The 24,982-nt window shown below is 37.7% G+C and overlaps 1 protein-coding gene across 3 annotated transcripts in view; it reads right to left on the reverse strand.

Annotated features, from left to right (window-relative positions):
* Positions 1-24,982, reverse strand: part of TRAK2 (trafficking kinesin protein 2) — an 80,993-nt gene that overhangs the window by 33,225 nt on the left and 22,786 nt on the right. For 2 of the 3 annotated variants that reach the window (XM_072617262.1, XM_072617261.1), the window contains 5 exons: positions 15,777-16,090; positions 14,484-14,678; positions 3,288-3,364; positions 2,337-2,453; positions 1,170-1,379 (listed from right to left, as the gene is read on the reverse strand). In XM_072617262.1, coding sequence (XP_072473363.1) covers positions 1,170-1,379; positions 2,337-2,453; positions 3,288-3,364; positions 14,484-14,678; positions 15,777-15,867 — 690 coding nt within the window. In that variant the 5' untranslated portion in view covers positions 15,868-16,090. Of the gene's footprint in view, positions 1-1,169; positions 1,380-2,336; positions 2,454-3,287; positions 3,365-7,768; positions 8,846-14,483; positions 14,679-15,776; positions 16,091-24,982 lie in introns of those variants that run through there. The other variant, XM_072617263.1, reaches the window with a different exon arrangement.

The raw sequence follows: 24,982 nt of genomic DNA on the forward strand, positions 1-24,982 counted from the left end.
TGTTGCTGTGACCCTGCTGTGGACTCCCCTGCCTTCTCTGCAGCCCTGGGGCTGGAGTCAGAACACTCTACTCTCTCACACAGGTCCGCTAGGTTTTTTCCAAGGACCTTCCAATTTGTCCTTGGCGTTCTGGGGTTGTGAAGTCTGGAAACTGTCAAAGGTGCTAGTGATTTAGTTCCCTGCTCCCTGCATCCCACCCCAGGCCTCCTCAGGTCCCACCTGTGCCAGAGTAGCCCACCCTGGACTGTGCTCTGCTCCCAGCCTGGTGTAACAGACTCCTCCTGTTGACCTTCCAGGATGTCTTGGGCTGGAGATTTGCTACACTCTGTCATTCTGTGGGTTCTGCAGCTCTAGAATTTGTTTAGAGTCATTTTTTACAGGTATTTGGCTGGGTCTGGGGGGAGAGCTCTAGCAAGACCCTGCTTTTACTCCACCATCTTGGCTCCCCCCCTGGGAGCTCTTTTCATTGCAGCATCCTGCTATTCCACTATGACTTAAGGGAATAAATTCCAATATATTGAAAACTCTATTTAGCTTAGATATTCTGGATGGAGAAGAAATACTTAATGACACAATCGTACATGTACCAACCAATGAGTGGTATGCAAAAAAGCAAGCTCTGTGAATAGATGTGTTTTGTGTATACTCAAGACTGAAGGTATAGTTCATACTTTACTTTTGAAGTTGATTTAGGTGAAATGGTCTAGCAAAAGATTATTAGAGAATTTTCTTAACTTCTTTTTCTTGCAAAGTTCAACACCCTCTCTTTTAGAAGGTGTGTAAATTTAGGACCATGGGAATGTATAGATAGGCATAAGTGGTGTAACCTTAAGGAAATCTTGAGCATACTCTAAACTAGGAATTCTTAACCATTTTTGAGTCATGGATACCCTTTGGAAGTCTGGTGGAGCCTACGTGCTCTTCTCAGAACAACCTTTTTAAATGAATGAGTAAAATAAGATACATAGGATTATAAAGGAAACCAATTATACAGCTATCAAGGTATTTTACAAGTATTTAAAAAAAAAACAAACAAGTTTATGAACAGTAGATTAAAAAACCCTGCTCTAAACTTACTAGATCTTCCTTTCCACTCCAACTCCCTCACCCCCCAAACCCCCCAATTTTAACATGCATTGTGAAGTAAGAGAGGATTAGGATTAGGTTACCTTAGATCGGAGAGCCAAATTCTCTTCTTCCAGTTCCTTGAGTTTTTCTTGTAACATGTCCAGCTGTAAGAGACCTTGAGAAAGGCTGAAAGACTCATTGAATCTAAGTGGTGTAGAACAGCTGGAATCACTTTCACTCTCTTCTGAAGCAAAGGAGACAATTCGAAGTAATGCATCTTTCTTAGACAACTCATGCTGCAGCTGATTAACCTAAATACAAAAGGTATCTGATTTACCAAATGTGTTTCCTATTTCATACTTTATATAGGAGACAACATGGTCTCTGAATTCTGAGAATTGTACCACAATTTAAACTAAGACAACAACACTGAAAGTAACATTTTCTTGACTGACATGAAAGATATTAAAAGATGAACAAACTTCACTCAGTCTTCCTCAAACTACAAATTGAGAACTTTTTTTTGTGACAATGCAGCTTTGAGTTTTAATAACATAAACATTCTAATAAGTTACAGTTTGATACAAATCAATTCAAACGAACAAATTTATTGTTATGAGGCAAGCCACATTTTCTATTTAAACTGTGAATAACGACGACTAAAGGCATCAAAGGAAAGACAGGAGATCCCATCTTTCATATCTTCCAAAAGACTTCCTCTGTTTCAAGAAGTCACAGAAATGACTCTGGGATGTCAAAGGATATGCTAGTAGAGGGCAGACCCTGGTGGATCCTACACCAAGCCTTCAGAACTTGGGTATGGGGCCACCACATTATCCATAGACTAACCAAGTTTAGAAAAAAACAATTACTAAGTGATATAATATAGATTGTGATCAATAATGGTGGTGAGAGTACCAGCACCGCTGATCAAATGACAGATCCCATAAGTACTGATGGATCTTTAATGTAAATTCAAGATGAAGTTTCATAAAACACAAATAGCATGGCTAAAATGGGCAAAATAGAGCATTACTACACAAGTAGCTTACCACAAGTATTAAGTTACTTTCACAAGATTAATAAGAGCATAATCACATAACAGATGACATTCAAAGTATTTTCTTCCTTCACTGTGTTCACTACAATGGCAGTCAAAATACTCTACCCGACACAGTGGCTTTATATGATGGAATCATTTCAGAGAATCCACCAAGGTAGATAACTCTACTCTCTCAAGGCCTCTATCATTCAGGAAAACCACTCACTTGATCAAAGACTTGTCCCAACTGCTCTTCAAGGGCTTCATTCTGTTCAGATAGAACATGGTTCCTCTTCAAGAGAGCTTGTCCAATACGAGCTGCTAACTCGAGGTCCCGATCTCTCTGTTCAAACATCAAATATAGTTTTCATTTGATAGGAAGTGTTACTTAATCCAATATACTCCAGAAACTCTAGTCACAAATGTGAATTCCTAGAAAGTATCAAATTCCATTTTAATTCCAGAGAGAATAAAGGAAGAAAATTTTTTCAGCGAAACATATGAAGGGTCCTAGAGCCTTCAAGGTTGTGAAGCACTAGATAATACATGTGAATGTGACCTTTAGAGGTAGGGCCAGGAGACACAATTATTAAGTAATGTTATAGAAAAGGGGTACTAAAATGAATTGCCAGTATTTAGGTATATTGGGAAGAGCTCTATAGCTGGGTGTGGGGTTGCAAGCCTGTATGATCACTGCTTCTAAGGGAGGTTGAGGCTTGGAGATCACTGGAGGTTGGGAGCTTCATTAAATAATCATCTGTTCTAACTGCCTCATGTTGCAGATCAAGAAAATAAGATCCATAGAGATGCGAAAAGACCAAGAGTTTTGAGGTCCAAAGTCTAAGATGGCAAAAAATCTAGATAAGGGTAAGAGAATAAGTATTTAGGGATAGGTAGTGATTGACCTATATGCTTAATTGGAGTAAAGTAAGAGAGTTTTCAATACAGTATTTCTAATTACTCTGCACCTGAATTTTAATATCTAACCAGATCCCAATAAATATAGACTCAGCAGCTATTGTTGGAGGGGACCTTCTACTCTTTTGGTTTTCCAAGTATTTAAGTTACAGCAGTTTCTTATAAGACAAGCTAAAGAATTAATTTCTTTATTGTTAAAGAAAAATAATATTTGAACTTAAGTGACTAATTATTACTCAAGGGGAAGATGTGATCCTACCTCAGCCAGAAGGTGTGTGACCACGTCAATGTCATTGTAAGTTCTGGTCATCTGTTCCACCCTGTCTGTGCCTAGAACTAAGTAAAAAAATCAAAATCAATGTTGTTTGTTTCAGATACCATGAGAAAGTATAAATATAAGCATTGAAAAGAGTTAAAAGAATCAACCTGTTAAAAAAAGAATATATGGATGTGATGAAAAGGCTATCATAGTAATTAAAGGAGTTCTGTAGAGTACAAAGTTAGGAAGTTCACATAGATGTGTTTTAGCTCCCCCCAGGAGCCAACTGGGTAACTTTCAACCAATACATATGAATCACTTTTCCATACTGATGATATGAATTTCTCTACCTTCTTACTTCGTGAGTTTGCTGGGTTTTAAGTTTACAAATTATTTTTCTAATTTTAAAAGGTTATAGTCAGCAACACCGTGATGATCAACTATGATAGACTTAGCTCTTTTCAGTAATGCAATGATTCAAGACAATTACAAAAGACTCACGACGGAAAATGCTCCACACCCAGAGAAAGAACTTTGGAGTCTGAATGCAGACTGAAGCATACTATTTTCACTTTTTTTGTTCTTTCTTTCTCACGGTTTTCCCCTTTTATTCTACTTCTTTTTTTCACTAATGCTGAAACGTGTTTAACACAATTGCACGTATATAACCTGTATCAGACTGCTTGCTGTCTTGAGGAAGGGGAGAGGAGGGAGAGAGAAAATTTGGAACTCAAAATCTTATAAAAAATGAATGCTGAAAACTATTTTTACAGGTAATTGGAAAAAATGAAATGTTATCTACAAAAAAGAGAAAAGTCATAGTAAATGAACATTTTCCTTCTAATTATTAAAAACTAAGTTTATATTTGAGGGTAGTTATTTTATGTCATAACCTATTAACTCTGGGTGAATGTCAGAAAACAAGGAAATTTACTAATTAGGCATCTATCTGTAGTTCTTTTTTGAAATATAATTATTAATACTGGCTTAATTAAAACCCTGAGTCATGGTAAGAACAGTTATCATTAAAAAATATTGAGTTATGCTAGCCCTATGTGTAATATTACATATTATACAACTGTGTGACATTCCAGCACATTATCTTTTACTCAGTAGTAGTAATTAATGATCTTTAATAAACAAAGAGACTTTCATTTAAATATATTTTAAGATGAGAACTATAAACATGACCTAAAATTAACGAAATGCTAGTGGATTTTCTCAATTTATGGCTTTGACATCATATATAATCTCAACTCTTCATGCTAATGGTGTAGATAATTGGAACAGTGGGTAATCTGCCATATTAAATTATTTTTCTTTCAGCCCATTTATAACTGATTTACACTGATCAGTACTAATCAGCTGAATGGTGGTATAAAATGTTTTTTTTTTGGTTTTTTTTTTTACCTCTTTAGCATGGCAAAGACTTGAGTATTGACTGTTTTCTCCTTTTAGTCACTTAGGAAGATAACTATTGATGTTTATTATTTTAGTCTTTTTGGTTTCTTAATCCTTTGAGATTTAAAAGGAAGATATTAGATTGCATTTTGTTCTTGATTTTCTGAAAGCATAGGTCTGATGTTAGTTATTCCTGTATTAAATATATTACAAGGGTTCCCAACTCTTGCCTATAGGTTTACCTTTGACAGCGTGTCACAACCCGTTCCTAGCATAACTTTCTAATCATACCACGTATTATTCCCTTTCCAATATTCTTTGGCCAGCCAAACATGCCTTCTTGTTGGCCTTCATAAATGACACTTACTTTGTTTTTGCAGGTGGGCACTGGCTTTATGTAAGTGGAATGCATTCCCACCGAATCTCTGCCTATTACAGGTCACTTTCCTTCAAAATTCAACTCAAGTGAAAATTTCTAAAAGAAACCTTTCCCGATCTTCCCAGCTACAAGTGCTCTTCTTCAAAAAAATTTTTTAACTTTGTATAAATTTTGTATAAACTCATTTATGAAAATGTCTGCCCTGATAGAACATAAGCTCTGTGAAGGCAGGCACTGTTAAATCTCTTGGTATTCCCATTAACACAGTACATGGTATACAACTGGTATCTAATAAATGCTTGTTGACTGTAATTCTTTGTATCTTTCTCCTCTTTTTGTCTGCTATTTGACATTTCACTGCTCTTTGGTATCTATCAGAGATAAAGTTAATCAAAACGCAAATCAATTTTGTTTTATGTATGTTAGCAATTCAGACAAAAGACTTGCTAAGGAAGAAGGTATGTGCTCAAGATAAAAAAAAATGAAGTCTAAATATCAATTGTTGATTTGAACCTGTTAATCTCCATTCCTCATTCATTATCACAGATTTAAAAAAATTATCATACTTGAGTTGATGGCATTTGAGGATATCTGAAGAAGTTTTTAAAGTTTAAACTTTAAAGCAGAAAGATTCTTCATTTAAAAAGGTCATGAAATTGGAAAAAAAAATTCAAAATAATGAATGTTTATAAAAATGGCTTTTGTCCCCTCAGACTTCTACTGTGTCTCAATCACTTAGCCACATTAATGTGACTGACAATACACTTTTGATAATCTGGATCCAGGGGTTGCCCAAGTAATTTTCTCAACCTAAAATAAAGTCATTTCTATGTCCTGCCTCTTTAATAGAATCTGAGAAGAATGAAAGGTGAGAAATTTAGCTCTCTAACTTAGAGAAATTTTTGAGAGGTGGTCTGGGATCCTCTGCATCTTAGCATGATGACATCTTCCACAATTCCCTTTTTTCAATTAGTGAAAGAGTGTGGTTAAATATAGATCAGACAACTAAAAACAAAAGGAAGAATCATGGATATTCTTTTAAAAAGTTATTTTAATTCTATTTAGAGCAAAATAAGCTCTATTTAAGAAAGGATATGCAATCCTTAAAAAAAAATACACAACTTTAAATCCACAAATACTGCAACAAAGGAAGTGTTAAGGTATATCTACATTTAAAGTAGAATTATCTGAAATCTGTATTATTTAAACTAAAATTACTTACACTAAAGAAGTTATACTAAAATACTAAATTTCAAATCCCATTAGCACAAATTCACTATATCCTAGGAACAGTAATAAGTCTTATTTTCCTGTGATTGTATCAAACTTTGTTCTTTTAAAGTTTATATGCAACAAAAATTTTTTTTATAACATATACAAGCTAACTAAAGTTGAAGATGACGAAGGCAAGTGAGTTAATGACTAACCTAACATAAAATGATTAAGAATAGGTCAAGAATGCAAAAAGCTTAAGTTGTGTGTCAGAAGTCATATATAGTGATGAAAACAGGACAATAAAGGAACTAAAAAGATGGAAGGAATTATCTTGAGCTTTTTTTTTTAATTTGAAATTTGAAGTATAGCTACTTCCTATAAATGATCACATGCATTTAACATCATTACTCCTCATAAGGCATACAATAAGTATTTTTTTTAATGAATAAACAAATGAATGTGATTATGGATCATTCAACGTAAAATATTCTGTTGTGTTCACGTCTCTGAGTTCAGTTACAGGCATCCATAACAAAACTGAAGTAAATGCAAAGGCTATTAGAAGTTTAAAGGAAGAAATAGGAATTTCAAAATTCTTACCTATTTATTCTGGTACAGAACATAAAGCATGTGAGGCATAAACTGAATAGCCCATCTGCCTACTTTTAGCACCAAAAAAAAAATCCTACACTAGAGATCCCTTATGCTCAGAAACTTGTTGCAGTCAACATAGACTCAACAGCTCAGTCACCTATCTACTACATCAGACAGCTGTAAAGCAGACAAGAAAACAACGAATCCTTCCAATCCAACCTCTCTTTTCCTTTAACACATACTGCCAACGTAAAGACATGCTGCTAGGGATATTTCCAAAAGAACTTAGAACAAAGCTATTAAAATACTGTGGTTAAATAGCTTCAAATTCCATTGCTCAATTATTCCTGCTAACTATGGATAGAGGACAGCTATCTTCTAAGTAGTCTGGGCTTTAAATACAATCAATTTTACTAAATGCAATTTTCCTGGTAGATCTACATTTCTTTTAATTCTAAGAATAAGCAGTACAGAAATATATCTGGCCCTTGCTGCCAAGTATTAAGTACTCCAGAAAAGGCCTGAGACATTACTAGGATGGACAAACAGTAATACTTTCAAGGATCAGCGTGGCAGGTTCCTTGCAGCTATGAACTCATGCATAATTTTCTCACTGCACTATTTCTGAGGATTCTATTGCTCATATCTTCTTGAAGGAATAGATGATTTCTGGGACTTCCTTGTATCTACGTTTAGAGATTGTCACACATTTTACCTCTGTCAGACCGAAGGTGGCTGACAAATTAAAGACAATGAATATTGTGCTCTCCTCTGTACCTTCCCACCCCATCCTAGCCACTCACCCCCCCAACAAGGAGACTCTTCCACCACCAAAACATAAAACCGTCTCCCCATACTCTGCTAGACACAAACCACATACATGCCTCCTCACCACGCAAAGTAAAGGCTTCATGGAGCTCCTCATTATAATTTGTGTTATTATTATCAAGGGCCATCACATGGGTCTTCATTCATATCCCCTGGGTATTCCTAAGGATGCTCCGGGCCAGAGATGCACGTTGGCACAGTCTTTCTAACCTTCCGTGTCACTTCTCCGGTGTGCACTTAATGTTATGGCTTTCTTATAAACACATATTCAGAGAGTTGAAAAAAAAGGAGGAGCTTAATGATAACATGGAGGGAGATTAGTAAGCAATACAGAAGTCAACACTGCCCCACCCTCCCCAGCTCGGGCCTGAACATGGGAAAATTAAAGATAAGCAAACCAGGGGCAATGAACCTTACAAAGCTATTACTCTTCCATGTTACAGGCTTCCCTCCTATATGACCCATCACAACCTGATGAGTAGTCAGAGAGGAGGATACAATGTGCATCATGAGACTGATCTCAGATGTGAGAGGCGGTGTAGGCAGAGAGCCCATCTAGGAGCCCTGAAAAGGTAGGTGCTAACCCTATGAGATTTCTCTCCTCTCCGATTCAGCTATAGGACCAGAGGCAAATTATCTAGATTCTTCAAGACTCCATTTCCTCATCTGTAAAATGGGGATAATAACACCTGAAAATACTCACCTTACAGAATCACTATGAGATTCCAAGGAGATAACTGTGTGTAGAGTCCTTGGCAAGCTTCATGTGCTATCAGATGCCAGTTATCAATATTGAAAACAAGTTCTTTTTTAAAGAATCACTCCATTCATTGCCATAACCTTGAGACATTTCTGTCCTTAGATATTGTACTTCATTAGTTCAAACAAAGGTCATGATTCCCCCCTTCTCCTCCTGCCATCTGCCTTGTGTGATGCCTGAGTGTTGGGTATAATCAAGTGTTTTTCAGGGTCTACCTAAAGGCCCACCTAGACTGGTTCAAATCCAAGCCACAATCAAGCATTGTTCATATTTTATCTGTAAATGCACTGAATAAAAGCATATATAAAAATTTACAGTTTGGGATCTAATCTTTCAAACTAAAAATCTCACAGAAACAAAGAATTGAACAAATTGGATTTTCTTCATAACAGAAGAATCCTTTCTAAAAACCTTATGTTCAAGAAAGATTTCACACAAACACTTATCTTTCAAATTAAAAAAATCTGGGGAATCAAATTAGAAAACCAATTTTATATTCACTTACTGTTTAGAGAAATAGAATGAAAATTCAATTAGGACTCTTGACTATTACAAAAAGTTCTTTTTAATAAAAGATGTTTTTATTCCAAACTTCTGAAAAACTTTAAAAAAAAGATGTTATTATTCTAAATTTCAAACATCAAAAACACACAAAAAATTCCTTACCAATAGCTTTTCCATATATAGAGTGGAATAACAACAATAAAAAAAGATGATCCTATTTGAAACCTAAAACACCAAAAGAGAATTTCCATACATGTAGCAGAACAGAGAGAATACTCAATCAAATCATCAATCTCCATTTCATGTGATTTTTTTTTTAAAAGAGCACATAAAAAATTCTACCCACTCTACTATCCTGCTTCCATGGTTCTGTTAATGTGAACAAGTTTCTGTTTTTTTCTGTGCATAAATTTTTTTCCTTTGCTATAGACCCTTTTATTGACATCACTAGTGTTAACCCCCTTCTCCTAATCAACCAAAAGAAACAATGAAATCCACTGTAACAAGTAAGCATAGTTAAAACAAAATCAAATCTATTTAGTTGCGATGCCCAGAATTTGTATCTTTCTCCACTGTGTCCATTACCTCTCTGAGAAGTGGGTATGGGAAGCAGGTTTTATGATAGGTCCTATGGACACATGGCTGTTCACTGCATTGTTCTGAGCTGGTCTTTCAAAGTTGTTTTTCTTTACAAAATTGCTGTCCTCATATAAATTGTTCTCCTGGTTCTGCTGACTCCATTCTGTGTCAGTTCATACCTACTTAGGATTCCCTGAAATCATCTCTTTTATCATTTCTTATGGTGCAATAATACTCTATTATGTTCACGTACCACAATTTGTTAAGCTATTCTCCAATTCTTTAGGAAGTGATCTAAGGCAGGGATGGAGAATCTGTGGCCTCGAGGCCACATGTGGTCTTCTAGGTCCTTGGATGTGGCCATTTGACTGAGTCCAAGTTTTATAGAACAAATCCTTTTAATAAATTATCTTTGATTAGATTCCAGTTCTTTTTCTTTTCTTTTATTCCTCACTTCAGTATTATTCCTCCTCTTAACTCTTTCCCTCATCCCTGTTTCACCTTGTCCTCTCTCACTGATCTTGGCAGTTTTCATTTATAGTTTATTGAAATGTAGCAGATTTTGTTTTGTTTTTTTAAATCATGGTTTTCAGGATATCCATTGCTTCTCAAACTGTCTCTTCACCTATTTTTCAAGTCAACTGTTTTTTATACCAAATCTATTAGATTTTCTTTCTTTCCACCTTCAATCTTTTGAGTTTGTTCTAATATTTCTTGTTAACCTCATGGTTCATGTGGTTCCCAAAGGGTGGGAACCACACTTCCATGTCTTCCTCTTCTAATTTCTATGAGTCAGAACTGTGATTTGCCAAGGTAAACACCCTTTTCCCATGCTACCAGTCTTGATTTCTCGTCCTCATTCAACTCAGCTGTACGGTTCCCAGACCCGAACCCTTGGAAACTTTTTGTTGTATTACTAACAAACTTTTTCCCTTAAAATTATTCCAATCTTCATGTGTTTTTTGAAGGTTACTTTGTCCTGTCACCCTTTTCAGATCGTTATGGTCATCTCTCAACCTTCAGCTTGCTCTCCCATCTTGTACTTTGTACACAAGCTTCCTTTTCATGCCAACTTGCCCTCATCCTCCCATCTCTCCCTCTGCTTCATTCCCTTTAGACCCATTATTTGTCCTCAACAGATCTCTTGACCTCCCACCGCTTTCTTCCCTTCACAGTCCTCAACCTATAATTGACAAGTTCAACTATGTTTTGTCTTCCACTTTTGACTCCCTTAGTCTCTTGTTCCACTACAGTCTCATGCCTCATCAAACTGCAACCCTGGGTTACTCCACACTTCTCCACTCTGCTGGAAGTCATGTAATACCAACAACTATATCCACTACAAATTCATATCATCTAATCTTGTCTGGACTCTTGATGGAGAATAGCAATCACTCCTTCTCCTCTTTCAACATAGGGATTTGCTTCCTGTTTTACCAAGAAAATGGAGGTCATCTGTGGTGAGCTCCCTCTCCTGTGATCCCTAACATCCTACTACAGTAGCCCCAGGGTACTTCCCCGCTCAAAAACCTTGAAAGGCTCCAAACCAAAATACAAAGGCTATGACTTTACTCTTAAAGTCCAGTTCCAATGTACCTTCTTTTCCAGATGTATTTCACATTTCCCCCTCTACACATTCCTTGTTCCAGCTAAATGAGACTACGAGTTGTTCCCGATCTCTTAGCTTCGTGCCTTCACATAAACATCCCATGCCTGAAATGGGATCCCTCCTCTTCCTCTGCTTCCTCCTCTACTTTCCTCTCAGCCATACAGAGCTTTTCCTGAACTCCCCCAAGTTTCTCCCCCAGTTGTACCTGTTCTCTCCCTACCCACGTTACCTTGTATTTGCTTTCCTCCTCCCACCCCCAGGATGGATGGACATTCCTGATGGAGGGTGACAAACCAAAATGAATACAAATTAAATAGACATACATGTAATAATCACAGGTATGAGAAATAAAAACAATCAATTCAACTCTTAGGCCCTGCCAACCTGGCCTTCAACATTGAAGATGATGCCTTCCATGGAGGTCAGGGTCAGATTTCTCCCCTTAATCCCAAATCACTAAATGATATTTACATCCAAGTTTCAATCTCCACTCTCCTTCCCAACACTCCCCAGGGCTATTACATTTTACATAGTTTCCCTCCTCTAATCCCACTTTAAGTTATTCAGTCAGGGGTACACAGCACAAAGGTTCCACATGAACTTATCTCATTCTGCCTCAAGGAGCCCCTCTCCCTAGTTATACAAAAACCTTTGGCCTTCAGTGATTCTTCCTTCTCTAGAATGAGTAATCTGTTTCAGTTGCTGTTTACAAGCCAATAAGGGAAGGAGGTAGCAGGAAAAAGAGAAATGAGGTTTCCAGGAACATTTTTCATGGGACCCCAAACACACTATTAGCTTCTCTTCTGCATAGACTTGGACCCAAGTAAGTGCGTTTTTGGCACAAATAGCTCTCCTGGAGGCCTGCTACAAGTCTTCAGAGGAAGCAGGGTCACTGATAAGCTCTTAGTGGGGCTGGCTGCTGAGTGATATCAATGGTGGCAGCCTCTTTCAATAGGTCAAGCTACTGCTCAGCACAACCAGATGGGTACTGTATTGTCTTTCTCCTTCTGTGTATTCATGCTACTAGATTCCCCCCACCCTCCCTACCCCAGGGGGTTCTCTGGAGACATATCAATGGCTTTGCTGGCAGTCTTGGGAATGGAGAAAAACAGAGCCTCCTCCTTTATGTGAGCTGCAAGCAGGCTAAGGCAGCTCTACTGAGGGTCACTGGGGGTGAGGGGGAGGTTGAGGGACCCTGTCACTGGGGTTCAGGAGTAGTCTTTACTTCTTTTGGCTACAACAGCACCCTAGGGCCAGGGTTAGCCCTGAGTACACAAAGTGAGGAAGTCAAGGTTGACTTTCCTATCATGAGGGTGTAATGTTAATGGAAGTTAAAGACCTTTCCCCTCCCAATGCCACATTAATAGGCCTCAGGTGGAGCCCATTAAGGGAAAGTTTGCTTCTGGGGAGGTTTGCTTGCTAGACAACTTTCCCACCTTTTGATAATTAGGCACTGAAGCACCTAGGTTGTGATGCCTTCTGGCTCTCTATATATTCTGAGGTTAGCATTTTGCTTCAGAGTTCACTCATTGGAAGAAAGTTCCTGTGATTTGGCCAGACGCAACTCTGGATAGCCATTAAGGCTACCCCTCTCCCCTCCAAAACCCAGATGTTGATGCTTCTCTCTGGTAATTGTGTATGTATGTAATGGTCAGACAGCTGGATCTGTCTTGATCTGTGCTCATTTCTCAGTTAGAAATCCTGTTTGTTAATCTGTGCTATTTTCTCTGCTTGTAATTTCTGTTTGTGTTTTCTCTGAAGTTCAGGGTACTGACTTTCCCCCCCATATGATACATGTTATATGTGTTTGATTAAAGTAAGGTGATTGTTGACCCCTTTAAAGTTGCTTTCCTTTAAGAAAAACAGGTCTATGAACCTGTACTAGCAGGCCATCCTGGCTATGTCATAATTATGGTCATAATCATGGTCCGTGCGTTCCCACCAGCCTCTGATCTTGCCACACTTGGGCTTTGCAGTTTATCTATTTTCTTGCATTTGCTTATCACAGGAACAGGGGTCTAGAGCTGGGAAGGACCTCAGAGGCCATCCAGTTTAACCCCCATTTTACAGGTAAGGAAATTGATGCCTGAGAAGGCTAAGGTATTTACCCAAGAATATACAGGTAGTTAAGAGACAGTTAGCTCGGCGGTGATGAAGTAGTCAGAGTGCTGAACTTGTAAAACTGAGTGTGAATCCTGACTTGGACATTCACTAGCTGTGTGACCCTGGGCAAGTCACTCAAGCACTATGTGCCTCAGATTGTCCTCTGCAACAGAGGAATAACAGCACCTGGTACCAACAAGGTTGTGAGAATTAGAAGCAACAACACCTCAAAAGCACCACACAAACCTTAAAGTACCCTATGTTGGTCATCATTTAATTATTAGAACTGGAGGTAGGATTTGAATCCAGGTCAACAAATGTTGACAGAGCCAACAGAGCCACTGTACCACAGGCTCTGGCTACACAGTAAAGAAGAAACCCAAAGAAGACAAGGACTTTGTCTTTCATGTCTCTGTACACCCCCCAACCCCCCAATAATTACTGATGGTAGTACAGGGTTGCTGAACTGAACTGCCTTTTGGCCACACCTACTGCTGGGGACTCCTGAACAAGGACTACCTATTTATAAGAGGCTTCCCCCATTTTCTCTTGAGATAAGGCCTATTTGCGAAATTGCCTTGATTAGGAATTGATTAGCTTCCTCCAAAAGCCTCAAAGCAAAGAGAAGCTGCCCAAAGGAGCTGTTTGAGAGAGGGGTCTCCAATCAATACCTATTCCTACCTCTTCTCTCCAACTGACCAGGTTTTGGAAATTTTTCTCCTAGGTTGCTGCTTACTTGCCATTGCTGCTCTATCAATCTCTGAAGTCTTGTTTTATCATAATTGCTAAAACAACAATATAAAATAACTGGATGTTAAAATCATAACCTGAATTTCGTTAAAAAATTTAGGTTTGAGCCAAGTATCATATGATATAGAGGGGCATTAAATATGGGGACTGGCAGGTCAGCTTACTTTGATCACTACAAGTAAGAAACAATAAATTCCTTTCACTGCCATTCCACTCAATCTAGAGGGAAATCAGGAACATGAGATGGAAATGAAAAGGGAGAGAAAACTAGCCTTCCCTGACCTATATATTCAAAATGATTTGGGCTTTCTGGAGTCAAACTTTAATGTTTCAAATGAGACCATTTTCTACCTTTTAATCTGGGGTCATACTGGGTAGCAAAGTTTTAGTATGCTTAAAAAAACCCATCATCATATCTACAATACATACGTAATGTGTATATCCTTATGAAGTTCCTAAATATGTGATACTCACTCATATAACGGAAAGTCTCTTCAGCAAGGACTGGAGAGATGGCATCAGAGTCATGTTGATTTTGCGGAGGAGACTGAGTCCAGTCTTGATTCTCATATAAGAAGAGGGAATCCACTCGTAGCTTGTATTGGGGAAGCTGTTCTTCTAGCAGGCTCACCAACTCAACTTCAGGGAGATCCTCATTGGAGCAAACATCTTATGAAAAAAGATACCATGTAAATCTGATGTATTTTCATATTATGCCCTAAAGAAAAATAGAGTAATCATTTCTGATTAGTGGCAGGGTAGCAGTGTGGATGGAAATGGCCTGGGGGAATTGGGAAGACCTGGGTTCAAGCCCCATTTTGGACACACTGGCTGGGCATGTCACAACTCCTCAGTGTCTTAGTCTACTCTTTAAGACTATATGTTGCAGAGAAGATGTGAATGGACCTGGGAGTTTCCTCAAAGGAAGTTCACAATGACACAAGTAGAAACACCCCACCCCATGAATCAATGCATTCATGGGGGAACCATAAAGCTTTCTCTAGGTTACTTTGGCTCTGGGATGTAGATTTAAGAGCCAATGACTCCTTCATCTTTAGGTCTTTTATTCCTTAGGAGAATAAAAGAGAACATATTCAAAGCCCATAGCAAAGAATAATCCCAAACTTGAGGAAAGCCATTTAATTGATAAGAATGTTAAGCCACTCATGCCTAGGCTTAAATTAACCTAAAGATGAAATGAATAATGTTAAACACAACTTGTGTATAAATCCTCCCACATTTGGACTATCAAGTTTCAAATTTTCTCCTTACCTGACCTACAAAGGCTAATACTATCAAAGAGATAAATAGTTCACAATTTTTTAAAAACTCCAGTCCATCTTTAAGCCTTAATAACATTTCTTTAAGATGGTAAAGTAGGAACTTGAAATACAACCAAGACCTATCAAATTCCATTACAAATAATCTCCATGGCATTGTCCATTTTGTTGCTGTTTTATTGTTGATATGGAAATGTATCAAACTTCTTGAAATAAATTTGACACACAGGTTTTTCACTGTGTGTTTAATGGAATTTGACCCATCCTTGTGAGCAGCTCACTATATAGCTTAGGATAGGTTAGCACACTTTTGATAAATGATAATGAACAAATGCGGCATTAGTTTAAAATGGATGCTATTTCTTGGCTGTTTTCTTCTGATGTGTATAATTGAAAAGGGCTGTGAGAACTCATCCATGCTTGAAGCTGCAGAAAAAAAGCATTTTACCCAGTAGGGTCTAGCTAGAACTTAAACACATCAACTCACCAGTGATGCTCTCAGAGTCTCTGTGATTGCTATTCATGAGGTTTTCTTCATGTGTCAATGAATCAGAGATGGCATTCCGAGGCAGCGTCATCCACAATCCTTTTTGGTGTTGGTAGAGAACAAGTACTTCGGTTTGAGTCAGAGAAGAAAGCCATCAAACCATTCAGGAAAGAAAGGGTTCCAGTGACCTTACTTTCATACCCACAGGTCAGATCACAACTTTTAAAAAGCTGGATGTTTCTAAATGGTCAAAGGCTACATCTGCTGCACTTTACATGGTCTCACGTGGCTATATCTCTTGGATCAGCCATCACCTAAAACCAAACAAATGTAAAAGATGACACGTAAAATAAATGGATCTGGTCACTTTATCTTGGCAAAGGATAGGATCGAGGATCAAATCAAGAGGCTGGCGGGGTGAATAAGAGGAATCAGAGCAAGGAAAGGTTCTATAAAACAAAGGTGTCAATGCCACCTTAGTGAAGTTGGACTAGATTACAATCTAATTGGGAAATGTTTAACAACATAGATAATGTTCATCTGTGGTTTTTTTAAAGTCAACATGACCCCTGTGAGGTTCCTTTTCTATATGAATTTCACACTACTGCTATAGAATAAATCTGCCTGAGTCAGACAAGAAATCTAGGACAACAGTGTAGCGAGTCTTTCCTGCCTAGTAGGAAGGACTAATTTAGAACAAGTTTATCTCAACTGACCGTCTCTTTCAGCACTGAAGATGTTAACTGTTAAACAACATTAGTTGGGATAACCATTTATGAGGTATATCTATAAATTTAAAAAAAACATGTCACAAGTGATACCAACACAGTTAACATGGTAACAGGTGAATAGTAAAGGCTTCTTGAGGAGGTGGTATTTTGTCTGAATTTTGTTGGATAAAGGTAAATACCAGGGATTAGGGTGGGAGAAAGGATGTTAAATTCTGGACAGAAAAAACGGCATACACAATGGTACTAAGGGAAAGCACAATGTGTTTGGGACTTCTAATTAATCAGACTGAGTATAATGTAGGTTACATACTGCGGAAATAAAGGCTGGAATGGCAGGCTGGGGTCAGATTGTAAAATGCCAGGATAAGGAGTTTTACTTTTCATATGTAGAATTGTAAACAGGGAAAGGACATGATTTAAAAAGTGCTTTTGAAAGGTTAGTTTAGTATGGATGATACAATTTTAATTAAATATTAATCTGAATTCCCCAACTGATAAATCGTCAAAGGATATCTTTAGTCATATGAAAAAATGCTCTAAATGACAATTGAGAGCAAATTAAAACAATTCTGAGGTACCACCTCACATCTATAAGACATGACAAATGCTGGAGAAGATGAGGGCAAAACAGGTACACTAATGAACTGCTGGTAGACAAATAATCTGGTCCAATCATTATGGAGAACAATTTAAAACTAGGCCCAATGAGCTATAAAACTATGCATTATGCATACTCTTTCACTCAACAATACTCAAAGATTTTTTTAAATTTCTTATTTTTAAAAATTAATTTATTTCTTTTCAATTTTCAACAATCATTTCCATAAATCTTAAATTTTCTCCTCCCTCTCCCCTCCCTCCCTGAGACATCATGCAACCTTATAGGGGTTCTACATATACATTCCTATTAAACACATTTTCACATTAGTCATGTTGCACAGAAGAATTAAAACGAATGGGAAAAATCAAACCAAAACAAAACATAACACAAGAGAAAATAGTCTGCTTCGTTCTGTGTTCTCATTCCATAGTTCTTTCTCTGGATGTGAATGGCATTTTGTATCAAGACTCCTTTGGGGATGTTTTAGGTAAAAATACTTTTTTAAAAAAGGGAAAAGGATCTATTTGAACAAAAATAGTTATAGCAGATCTTTCTGTAGTGGCAAAAAATTGGAAATTGAGGAAATGCCCAGCAGTTGGAGAATGGCTGAACAAGTTGCATTATATGATTGTAATAGGATACTACTATGCTATAAGAAATGACAAGCAGGCTAATTTCAGAAAAACCTGGAAAGACTTACACAAATTGATGAAAAGTGAAGTGAGTAGAATTAGGAGGACACTGTTCGCAGAAACAGCAATATTGTATGATGATCAACTGTGAATGACTTAGCTATTTTCAGCAATACAATTACTGTCTTGTACCCAAAACAATTCCAAAGGACTCATGATGAAAAATGCTATCTACCTCCAAAGAAAGAATTGATGGAGTCTGAATGCAGATCAAAGCATACTATTTTTCACTTTTTTTTCATTTTTTCTCCTTTGGGTCTGTGTCTTCTTCCATAACATGACCAACAAGGAAATGTTTTGCATGGTTGCACATACATAACCTACATCAAATTGCTTAGTGTCTCAGGGAAGGGAAAGATTAGGAGGGAAGGAGAAAATATGGAACTCAAAAAAAAAATCTTTAAATTAGTTTTAAAATTATCTTTATATGTAATTGGAAAAATACATATTATTTAAATTTTTTTAAAAATGAAATATTAAAGGTTATTCAAGAAATAGAGGGACCTCTGATGTCAATGCGAAGATGATAATGGACAATTTTTAAATAAAAATTCTGTACTATTTTATCTTTGTTTTCTCTAGGAAGAAAAATTTTCTTCTGACTAGAAAGTCAGAAGGCCAGCAGAAGCATCTCCTCACTCATCTAGTTTAAGAGATACTTAGCTGCCCTCAATTAGTTCGGGACACCTGCCTTGGATGAAATACGTCCCAGAGTATGAGAACAACTTCCAAATTTCAGTTCAATAAATTCAGATCAGTGTGCTGTGAAGTGTCCCAAGAAAGAGCTGGACTCCTTCACTCTGTCTCTGGAGGGTGCTCCCTCTGAAACAGATAAAGATGTGATTTTTCTGCCACCTGGTGGACTGAGTCCCATAAATACAGGTGAGGAGTTCCCTCAGCAAGAATGCCAACACAGGGGAGTAACATTAGGGCGTATAAAGAGTGATAAACCTCAGGACAGCAGATCAGGGTCTCATACTTGCCAGCCCTGTCTAAATCTCAACTTATGAGTCTAGACAACTGGATGGTGCAGTTGACAGAGCTCTGTACCTGCTGTCAGGAAGATGCAAGTTCAAACTGACCTCAGACACTTACTAGCTATGTGACCCTGGACAAATCTCTTTAATCTCTGCCTACCCCAGTTTCCTCCTCTATAAAATGGAGATGATAAGAACACCTAATTCCCAGGGTGACTGTGAAGATAAAGTAAGACATGAAGCACTTGAAAGTGCTATGTAAATACTAACTACTTTTAGTCCTAGTTGCCTAGAAAGGTAGTTGTGAGTAAGTGCTGATGATACCATGCTCTGGAAGAGGTAGGACAGAATAGATGAAGAGCCTGGGGGCAGAGTGAGCACAGAGACGGAGCACATGGTAGATTTCATAAGCATAGGAATCTCTTAGTGTGGATAGATACTGTGCTTGGTGCTGGAGAGGGTACAAAGACAAAAGTGAAAAGCCTTGATTTCACAAGGCTTATATTCCACTGGAGATAAATGGAATACAATATTCATGCACATAAATACAAAGTAATAGCAAGAGGGAAATAAATACAATAAATAAATGCAAAGCAATTGTAAGATGAGTATTCTTTTGAGACATGTAGGGTAAAGACTCACATAAATTTTGCATGAAGGATGTGGTGACAAGGATGTATATGGGAAAAGTCAGACAAACTGAACTGGAAGACCTTTATATGGTCCCATAGAAAAGAGGTAATTTTCTAGGAGGAAGGAAAGTTAGGCTGGGCCTGAGAGACCTGAACAGAATGAGAAGCAAAGAGGGAATTCGTGAAAATAACAGAAGGGGTGTTCCTCCACTGAAGACAAGCGTTACCTGTCTCCAAACATGTGTGCAACCTAAAGTTTTTATGTATGAGAAGCCCCCACAGATGGGACAAGCCCACTGAGACACAGAAGACTCAGAGTCCTTTTGGTGACCCAGACTAAGGTTAAGGCTATGTTAACCAGCCCACTGAGAATTGCCTCCATATCCTCAACTCAGCCTAGTGCTCTAAGGAAGTGATCTAATCAGATACAGCCACTGCTTATGAAATATACAACATTCCACCCCCCCCCACCCCCCCATGCCAAGGGTGGAACTCAGCTCTGTGGCTAGGTTGTATCCCAGATGACTATCATCTCAGAAAAAAAGAAAAAAGGATTGATAAATCATAACCTAATCTCTCTCTATAGCTCTCTCGGACACAATAGCTCTACAGATCAGCCTCTGCCTTTATTTCTAAATGCATGAATTCAGTGACTAACATAAAAAGTAACTGAAACTGCTTTGTAAATCATAAGAACAAACCACAAATGTGCAATAGAGTCATAGGTGGGGTATAGAAAAGCTCCAGTACTGAGGAAGCACTAGTAATATTTCAAGTTGATCCAGAGCTTTCAGATAAAACTATCTGTGTGGACCTATATTTTCTAAATTAGTTTTTAAAGGGCTCAGGTGATTTCTAGTAGCAATCAATCTAAAATATGTGTGTGCCTATTATATGCAAAAGAATTTTTAAAAATCCTGCATTATGCAATTGCCATTCATAATGAAGCCCACAGATGTGTGAATTCTAATTTATTTGTTGCCAAGGAAAACAGCAATTAAATGAAAAAAACCTTAATTGATTAAAATTCCAGCTTTACAACCTTTATTTTTGCTTATACTTTCCAAATTCATAGGTGGATTAAATGAGCCTGAAACAAGTTTTCATTCATTCAAACAACATTTATTAAGAATCCACTATGTGTAAGACTGTATAAGCACTGAAGGAGGTTGTCTGTCCTTCATACTCAAAGAGGGCCAAAATGACATCACTACGTCAGAGTCAATGCACAACATGTCTGACTGTGGCTGATCAGACCAATATGAGGTACGAGTCGGACATGGTTCTTGCCCTCAAAGAGATTACAATGGGATTAAAAAGGTTTTTGAATGCTAGCTCAAGAGCCTAACCACCATCTGCATCACTTCCACTGGGCAAGTGCTTTCTTAGTTTCAAATGGCTGACAGGATTTAGAACTAGGGAAGCAGGCCTGAGATTCTGGCTCTTCCAATTACTACCTGTGTGATTTGGGGCAAGTCATTTGCCTTTTTGGACTCCAGTTCTGTATTTCGAAAATGAAAGAAACCAGATAATCACAGAAGTCCCTTCCAACTCAAAATCTGTTTTACAGTAAGATCATAGAATGTCCATTGAAAGAATTTCAGTTGGAGGTTATTTAGGTTAACTTCCACTGGGAGAACATGAGTCTTCTCCAAAACATCCCTGCTAAAAAAAAAAAAAAATCATTCACCCTCTGCTAAAAACTCACTCCCTAATAAATACCTTGTGAGATAGATAGTGTAAATATTATTCTTTCACCTTATCAATGAGGAAACAAACTCAGAGAGTTGAAGTGAATCATTCAAGATCACATACCTAAAGCTTAGATCTCCTCATTCCAAGACTGGTATTCTTTACATTGTTCCTGATTGACTTCAGAAGGTGGGAGGGAGAGCAAAGAGACTTAGAAGTGAAAGCAAAGAAGGGATATGAAAGCCTCAAAATAAAACTTAGAAACATATTTCTAGAAATCCTTATTTTAAAAATTCAGATATTTATATAAAAGCATAGGAAAAATTTCAGATAGTCCATAATTAGGAAAAAAGGGCTTTTTTTAAAAGCTGTAAGATTTCCATCACAGAACTCATTTTTCAACGATAAAAATATTCATCTTCTTTCAGTCTTTACTATTTAATTGACAGAAAAAGAGCAGTCCACATACAAAATGGACCTTAAAGGTCACCTAATCTAATCCTTATTTTACAGATGAGAAAACTGAGGCCCACAGAGGGGAAGTGACTTGACCAATGTCACCTAAGTAAAAAGAAGCAGAACTGGGAGTTGAGCCTTGATTTTCTTATTGCAAATCCAGCCATCTTTCTACCTCACCAATCTGCTTCCCACAGACTCTTGGTTGAGTCCAACAGCATCATAAGTACATGAAACCGTATTCAAACTTCATGTTTATTTGGAGTTTCCAAGTCCTGTACTTCCCATTAAGAAGATATAGTAAGCCAACATTTTCACTGGGTAATACTTTGGATATACTCAAAAGGACTTAGAATGTAAACTCACAAAACTATATGGAGGACGACTCTGGAAAATTATAAGAAGTATCATTTCATAAAATAGCTTAAAGCCTGAGGGAAAACTCAGTTTAAAAAAAGTTTGGTGAGAGACTCAACTCAATCCAAGGATATTTAAGGATAAAATGGGAAAGACAACAAAACAGATGGAAAAGTTTGCAAAGATTTTTGTAACAAACTATTTTCATCATCAAGAACAGGGCAGCCTTTGGTTTGGCCTATATATGGATTCTAACAACATAGTCCTAAATCACAGAACTAACTAATCAATCAATAAACATTTATTAAGCACCTAATATGTGCCATGCACTGTGCTAAGCCATAGGGGTCACAAAGAGGCAAAAGATAGGTCATATCTTCAAAGGGCTTATGATCTAATTGGTAGACAACATACTAACAAAGCTATACAAAACAAGCCACATACAGGATGAATAGAAAATAATTTTAAAAGTGAAAGCACAGAATTAAAAGAGATTGGGAAAGGTTTCCTGTAAAAGATGAGAATTTAGTTTGGAATTAAAGGAAGCCAAGGAAGGTAGTAGGGGGTGGGCTTGAGCAGGCAGCAACATGTTACAAACAAGAAATTACAAAAGAGAAGCAGTGTAAACGATGTCATCAAAGAAATGTATGATTAAGGTGGGCTGGTCACTTTGTATTAATGACAGATGAGTGATGCCCAAGTGATCCATTAGTATCCTCATAAGGTCAAAAGAACTAAAGGAAGGTTCTCAATAGAAAACTTAAGGAAGAACATAGTCCCTAAATTGCAAAGGATAAGTTATGAATAGTAAGTCATGTCATGTGCATTGTTGGAATACTCACATGGATGAATCCATGGACATATTAGAGTACCAAAGCAATTAGTTATGACAAATTGATAATAATTTCTGTGTGTATGAAAAACAAATTAATTAATTTAGTACATTAAAGTCTACTCTGTTACACTGGACAGGAAAGAAATGCTGCAATTAGCCAGAAGTTTTTTGGTTTGGTTTTTTTTTTTTTTTGGTCTGGATGTGTGATTTCTTCAGTTACAGAACTCCTGAAATAGAATCAATGTATTACCTAGGTCTGCTAGGTGGCCAAGAGCAAGTAGATGGAGCAGTGGATAGACTATTGGGCCTGAAGTCAGGAAGACTCATCTTACATGGTTCAAGTCTGCCTCAGATACTCATTAGCTGTGTGACTCTGGCCAAGTCACTTAACATGGTTTGTCTCAGTTTCCTCATCTGTAAAATGAGCTGGAGAAGAAAATGGCAAACCACTGTAGTATTTTTTGCCAAGAAAATCTCAAATGGGATCACAGAAAGTCAGACATGACTGTAAAACAACAATATACTGCCTTCACCAATGAAAACTCAATTGGCAAGCATCCTACCTTGCAGTCTTAAAGAGCTGCATAAAGATTTAAGAGGCCAAGTGACTGGCCCATGGTTACTAAGTGGAAAATGCAGGATTTAAATCCAGGTCTTCCTATCTCCTTTATCCACTATGGCAGGTTGCTTCTTAGCAGACAAGAATAAATTGTGGAAAAAAATCTGCTGTAAGAAATTATCCCCAAAAAGCACAGCACAAATACTTGTAACGGTGGGTAGCCATTACCAATTTTCTTCACTTTCAGGCAATCAAAGAAGCTGCCAAAATGACTGACTTAGCTCCTCTCTCAGAATTAGCCAAACCATTAGCCCAGGAAGCATCTATAAAAGTATTAAATTGTAGTAGCATATGTATAGGTAATTTAACGTCTATATAGAATAAAGTCCTTAATTTTAATGTATTCCAGCTCTGTGTCCTTTTATTTTGTCTCAATCAATGTTCTGCTGTTTCTCTGGCAAATGAATAAAAGAGCATGATTTCCCAATGACCTGCAACCCTTGATACACCTGTGATTTTTTAAGACATCAGAACTTGCCACAGAGGGCTTTTCCCACTTGTCATTTCTAGCTACTGTCTACTCTGGTTACTGCCATGGCAGTACAATGGAAAAGGCACCAAGTCTGAACTCCAAAGGCCTGGGTTTCATTTCTTGTTCTACTACTGAGTCCTGTCTGTTCCCTTGGCAAATCTCTTTTTCCTGGATCTCAGCCTTCTCTTCATCTTTTCATTCATTCATTCATTCATTCATTCATTCATTTATTTATTTGACATTCATTTTAACAAAATTTTGGGTTCCAAGTTTTCTCCCCTTTTATCCCCTTCCCCCCGCCAAACACCAAGCATTCTAATTGCCCCTATAACCAATCTGCTCTCTCTTCTATCATCCCTCTCTGCCCTTGTCTCCATCTTCTCTTTTGTCCTGTAGGGCCAGATAACTTTCTATACCCCTTTACCTGTATTTCTTATTTCCTAGTGGCAAAAACATTACTCGACAGTTGTCCTAACACTTTATGAGTTCCAACTTCTTTACCTCCCTCCCTCCCCACTCCTTCCCTTTCGAAGGCAAGCAATTCAATATAGGCCAAATCTGTGTAGTTTTGCAAATGACTTCCCTAATAGTTGTGTTGTATAAGACTAACTATATTTCCCTCCATCCTATCCTGTCCCCATTACTTCTATTCTCTTTTGATCCTGTCCCTCCCCATGAGTGTCGACCTCAAATTGCTGCCTCCTCCCCATGCCCTCCCTTCATCATCCCCCCCACCCTGCTTATCCCCTTATCCTCCACTTTCCTGTATTGTAAGATAGGTTTTCATACCAAAATGAGTGTGCATTTTATTCTTTCCTTTAGTGGAATGTGATGAGAGTAAACTTCATGTTTTTCTCTCACCTCCCCTCTTTATCCCTCCACTAATAAGTCTTTTGTTTGCCTCTTTTATGAGAGATAATTTGCCCCATTCCATTTCTCCTTTTCTCCTCCCAATATATTTCTCTCCCACTGCTTGATTTTATTTTTTTAAGATATGATCCCATCCTCTTCAACTCACTCTGTGCACTCTGTCTTTACGTGTGTGTGCGTGTGCATGTGCATGTGTGTGCGTGTGTGTAATCCCACCCAGTACCCAGATACTGAAAAGTTTCAAGAGTTACAAATATTGTCTTTCCATGTAG

The sequence above is a fragment of the Notamacropus eugenii genome, chromosome 6, assembly GCF_028372415.1.
Source record: "Notamacropus eugenii isolate mMacEug1 chromosome 6, mMacEug1.pri_v2, whole genome shotgun sequence".
In the NCBI taxonomy this organism is placed as follows: Eukaryota; Metazoa; Chordata; class Mammalia; order Diprotodontia; family Macropodidae; genus Notamacropus; species Notamacropus eugenii.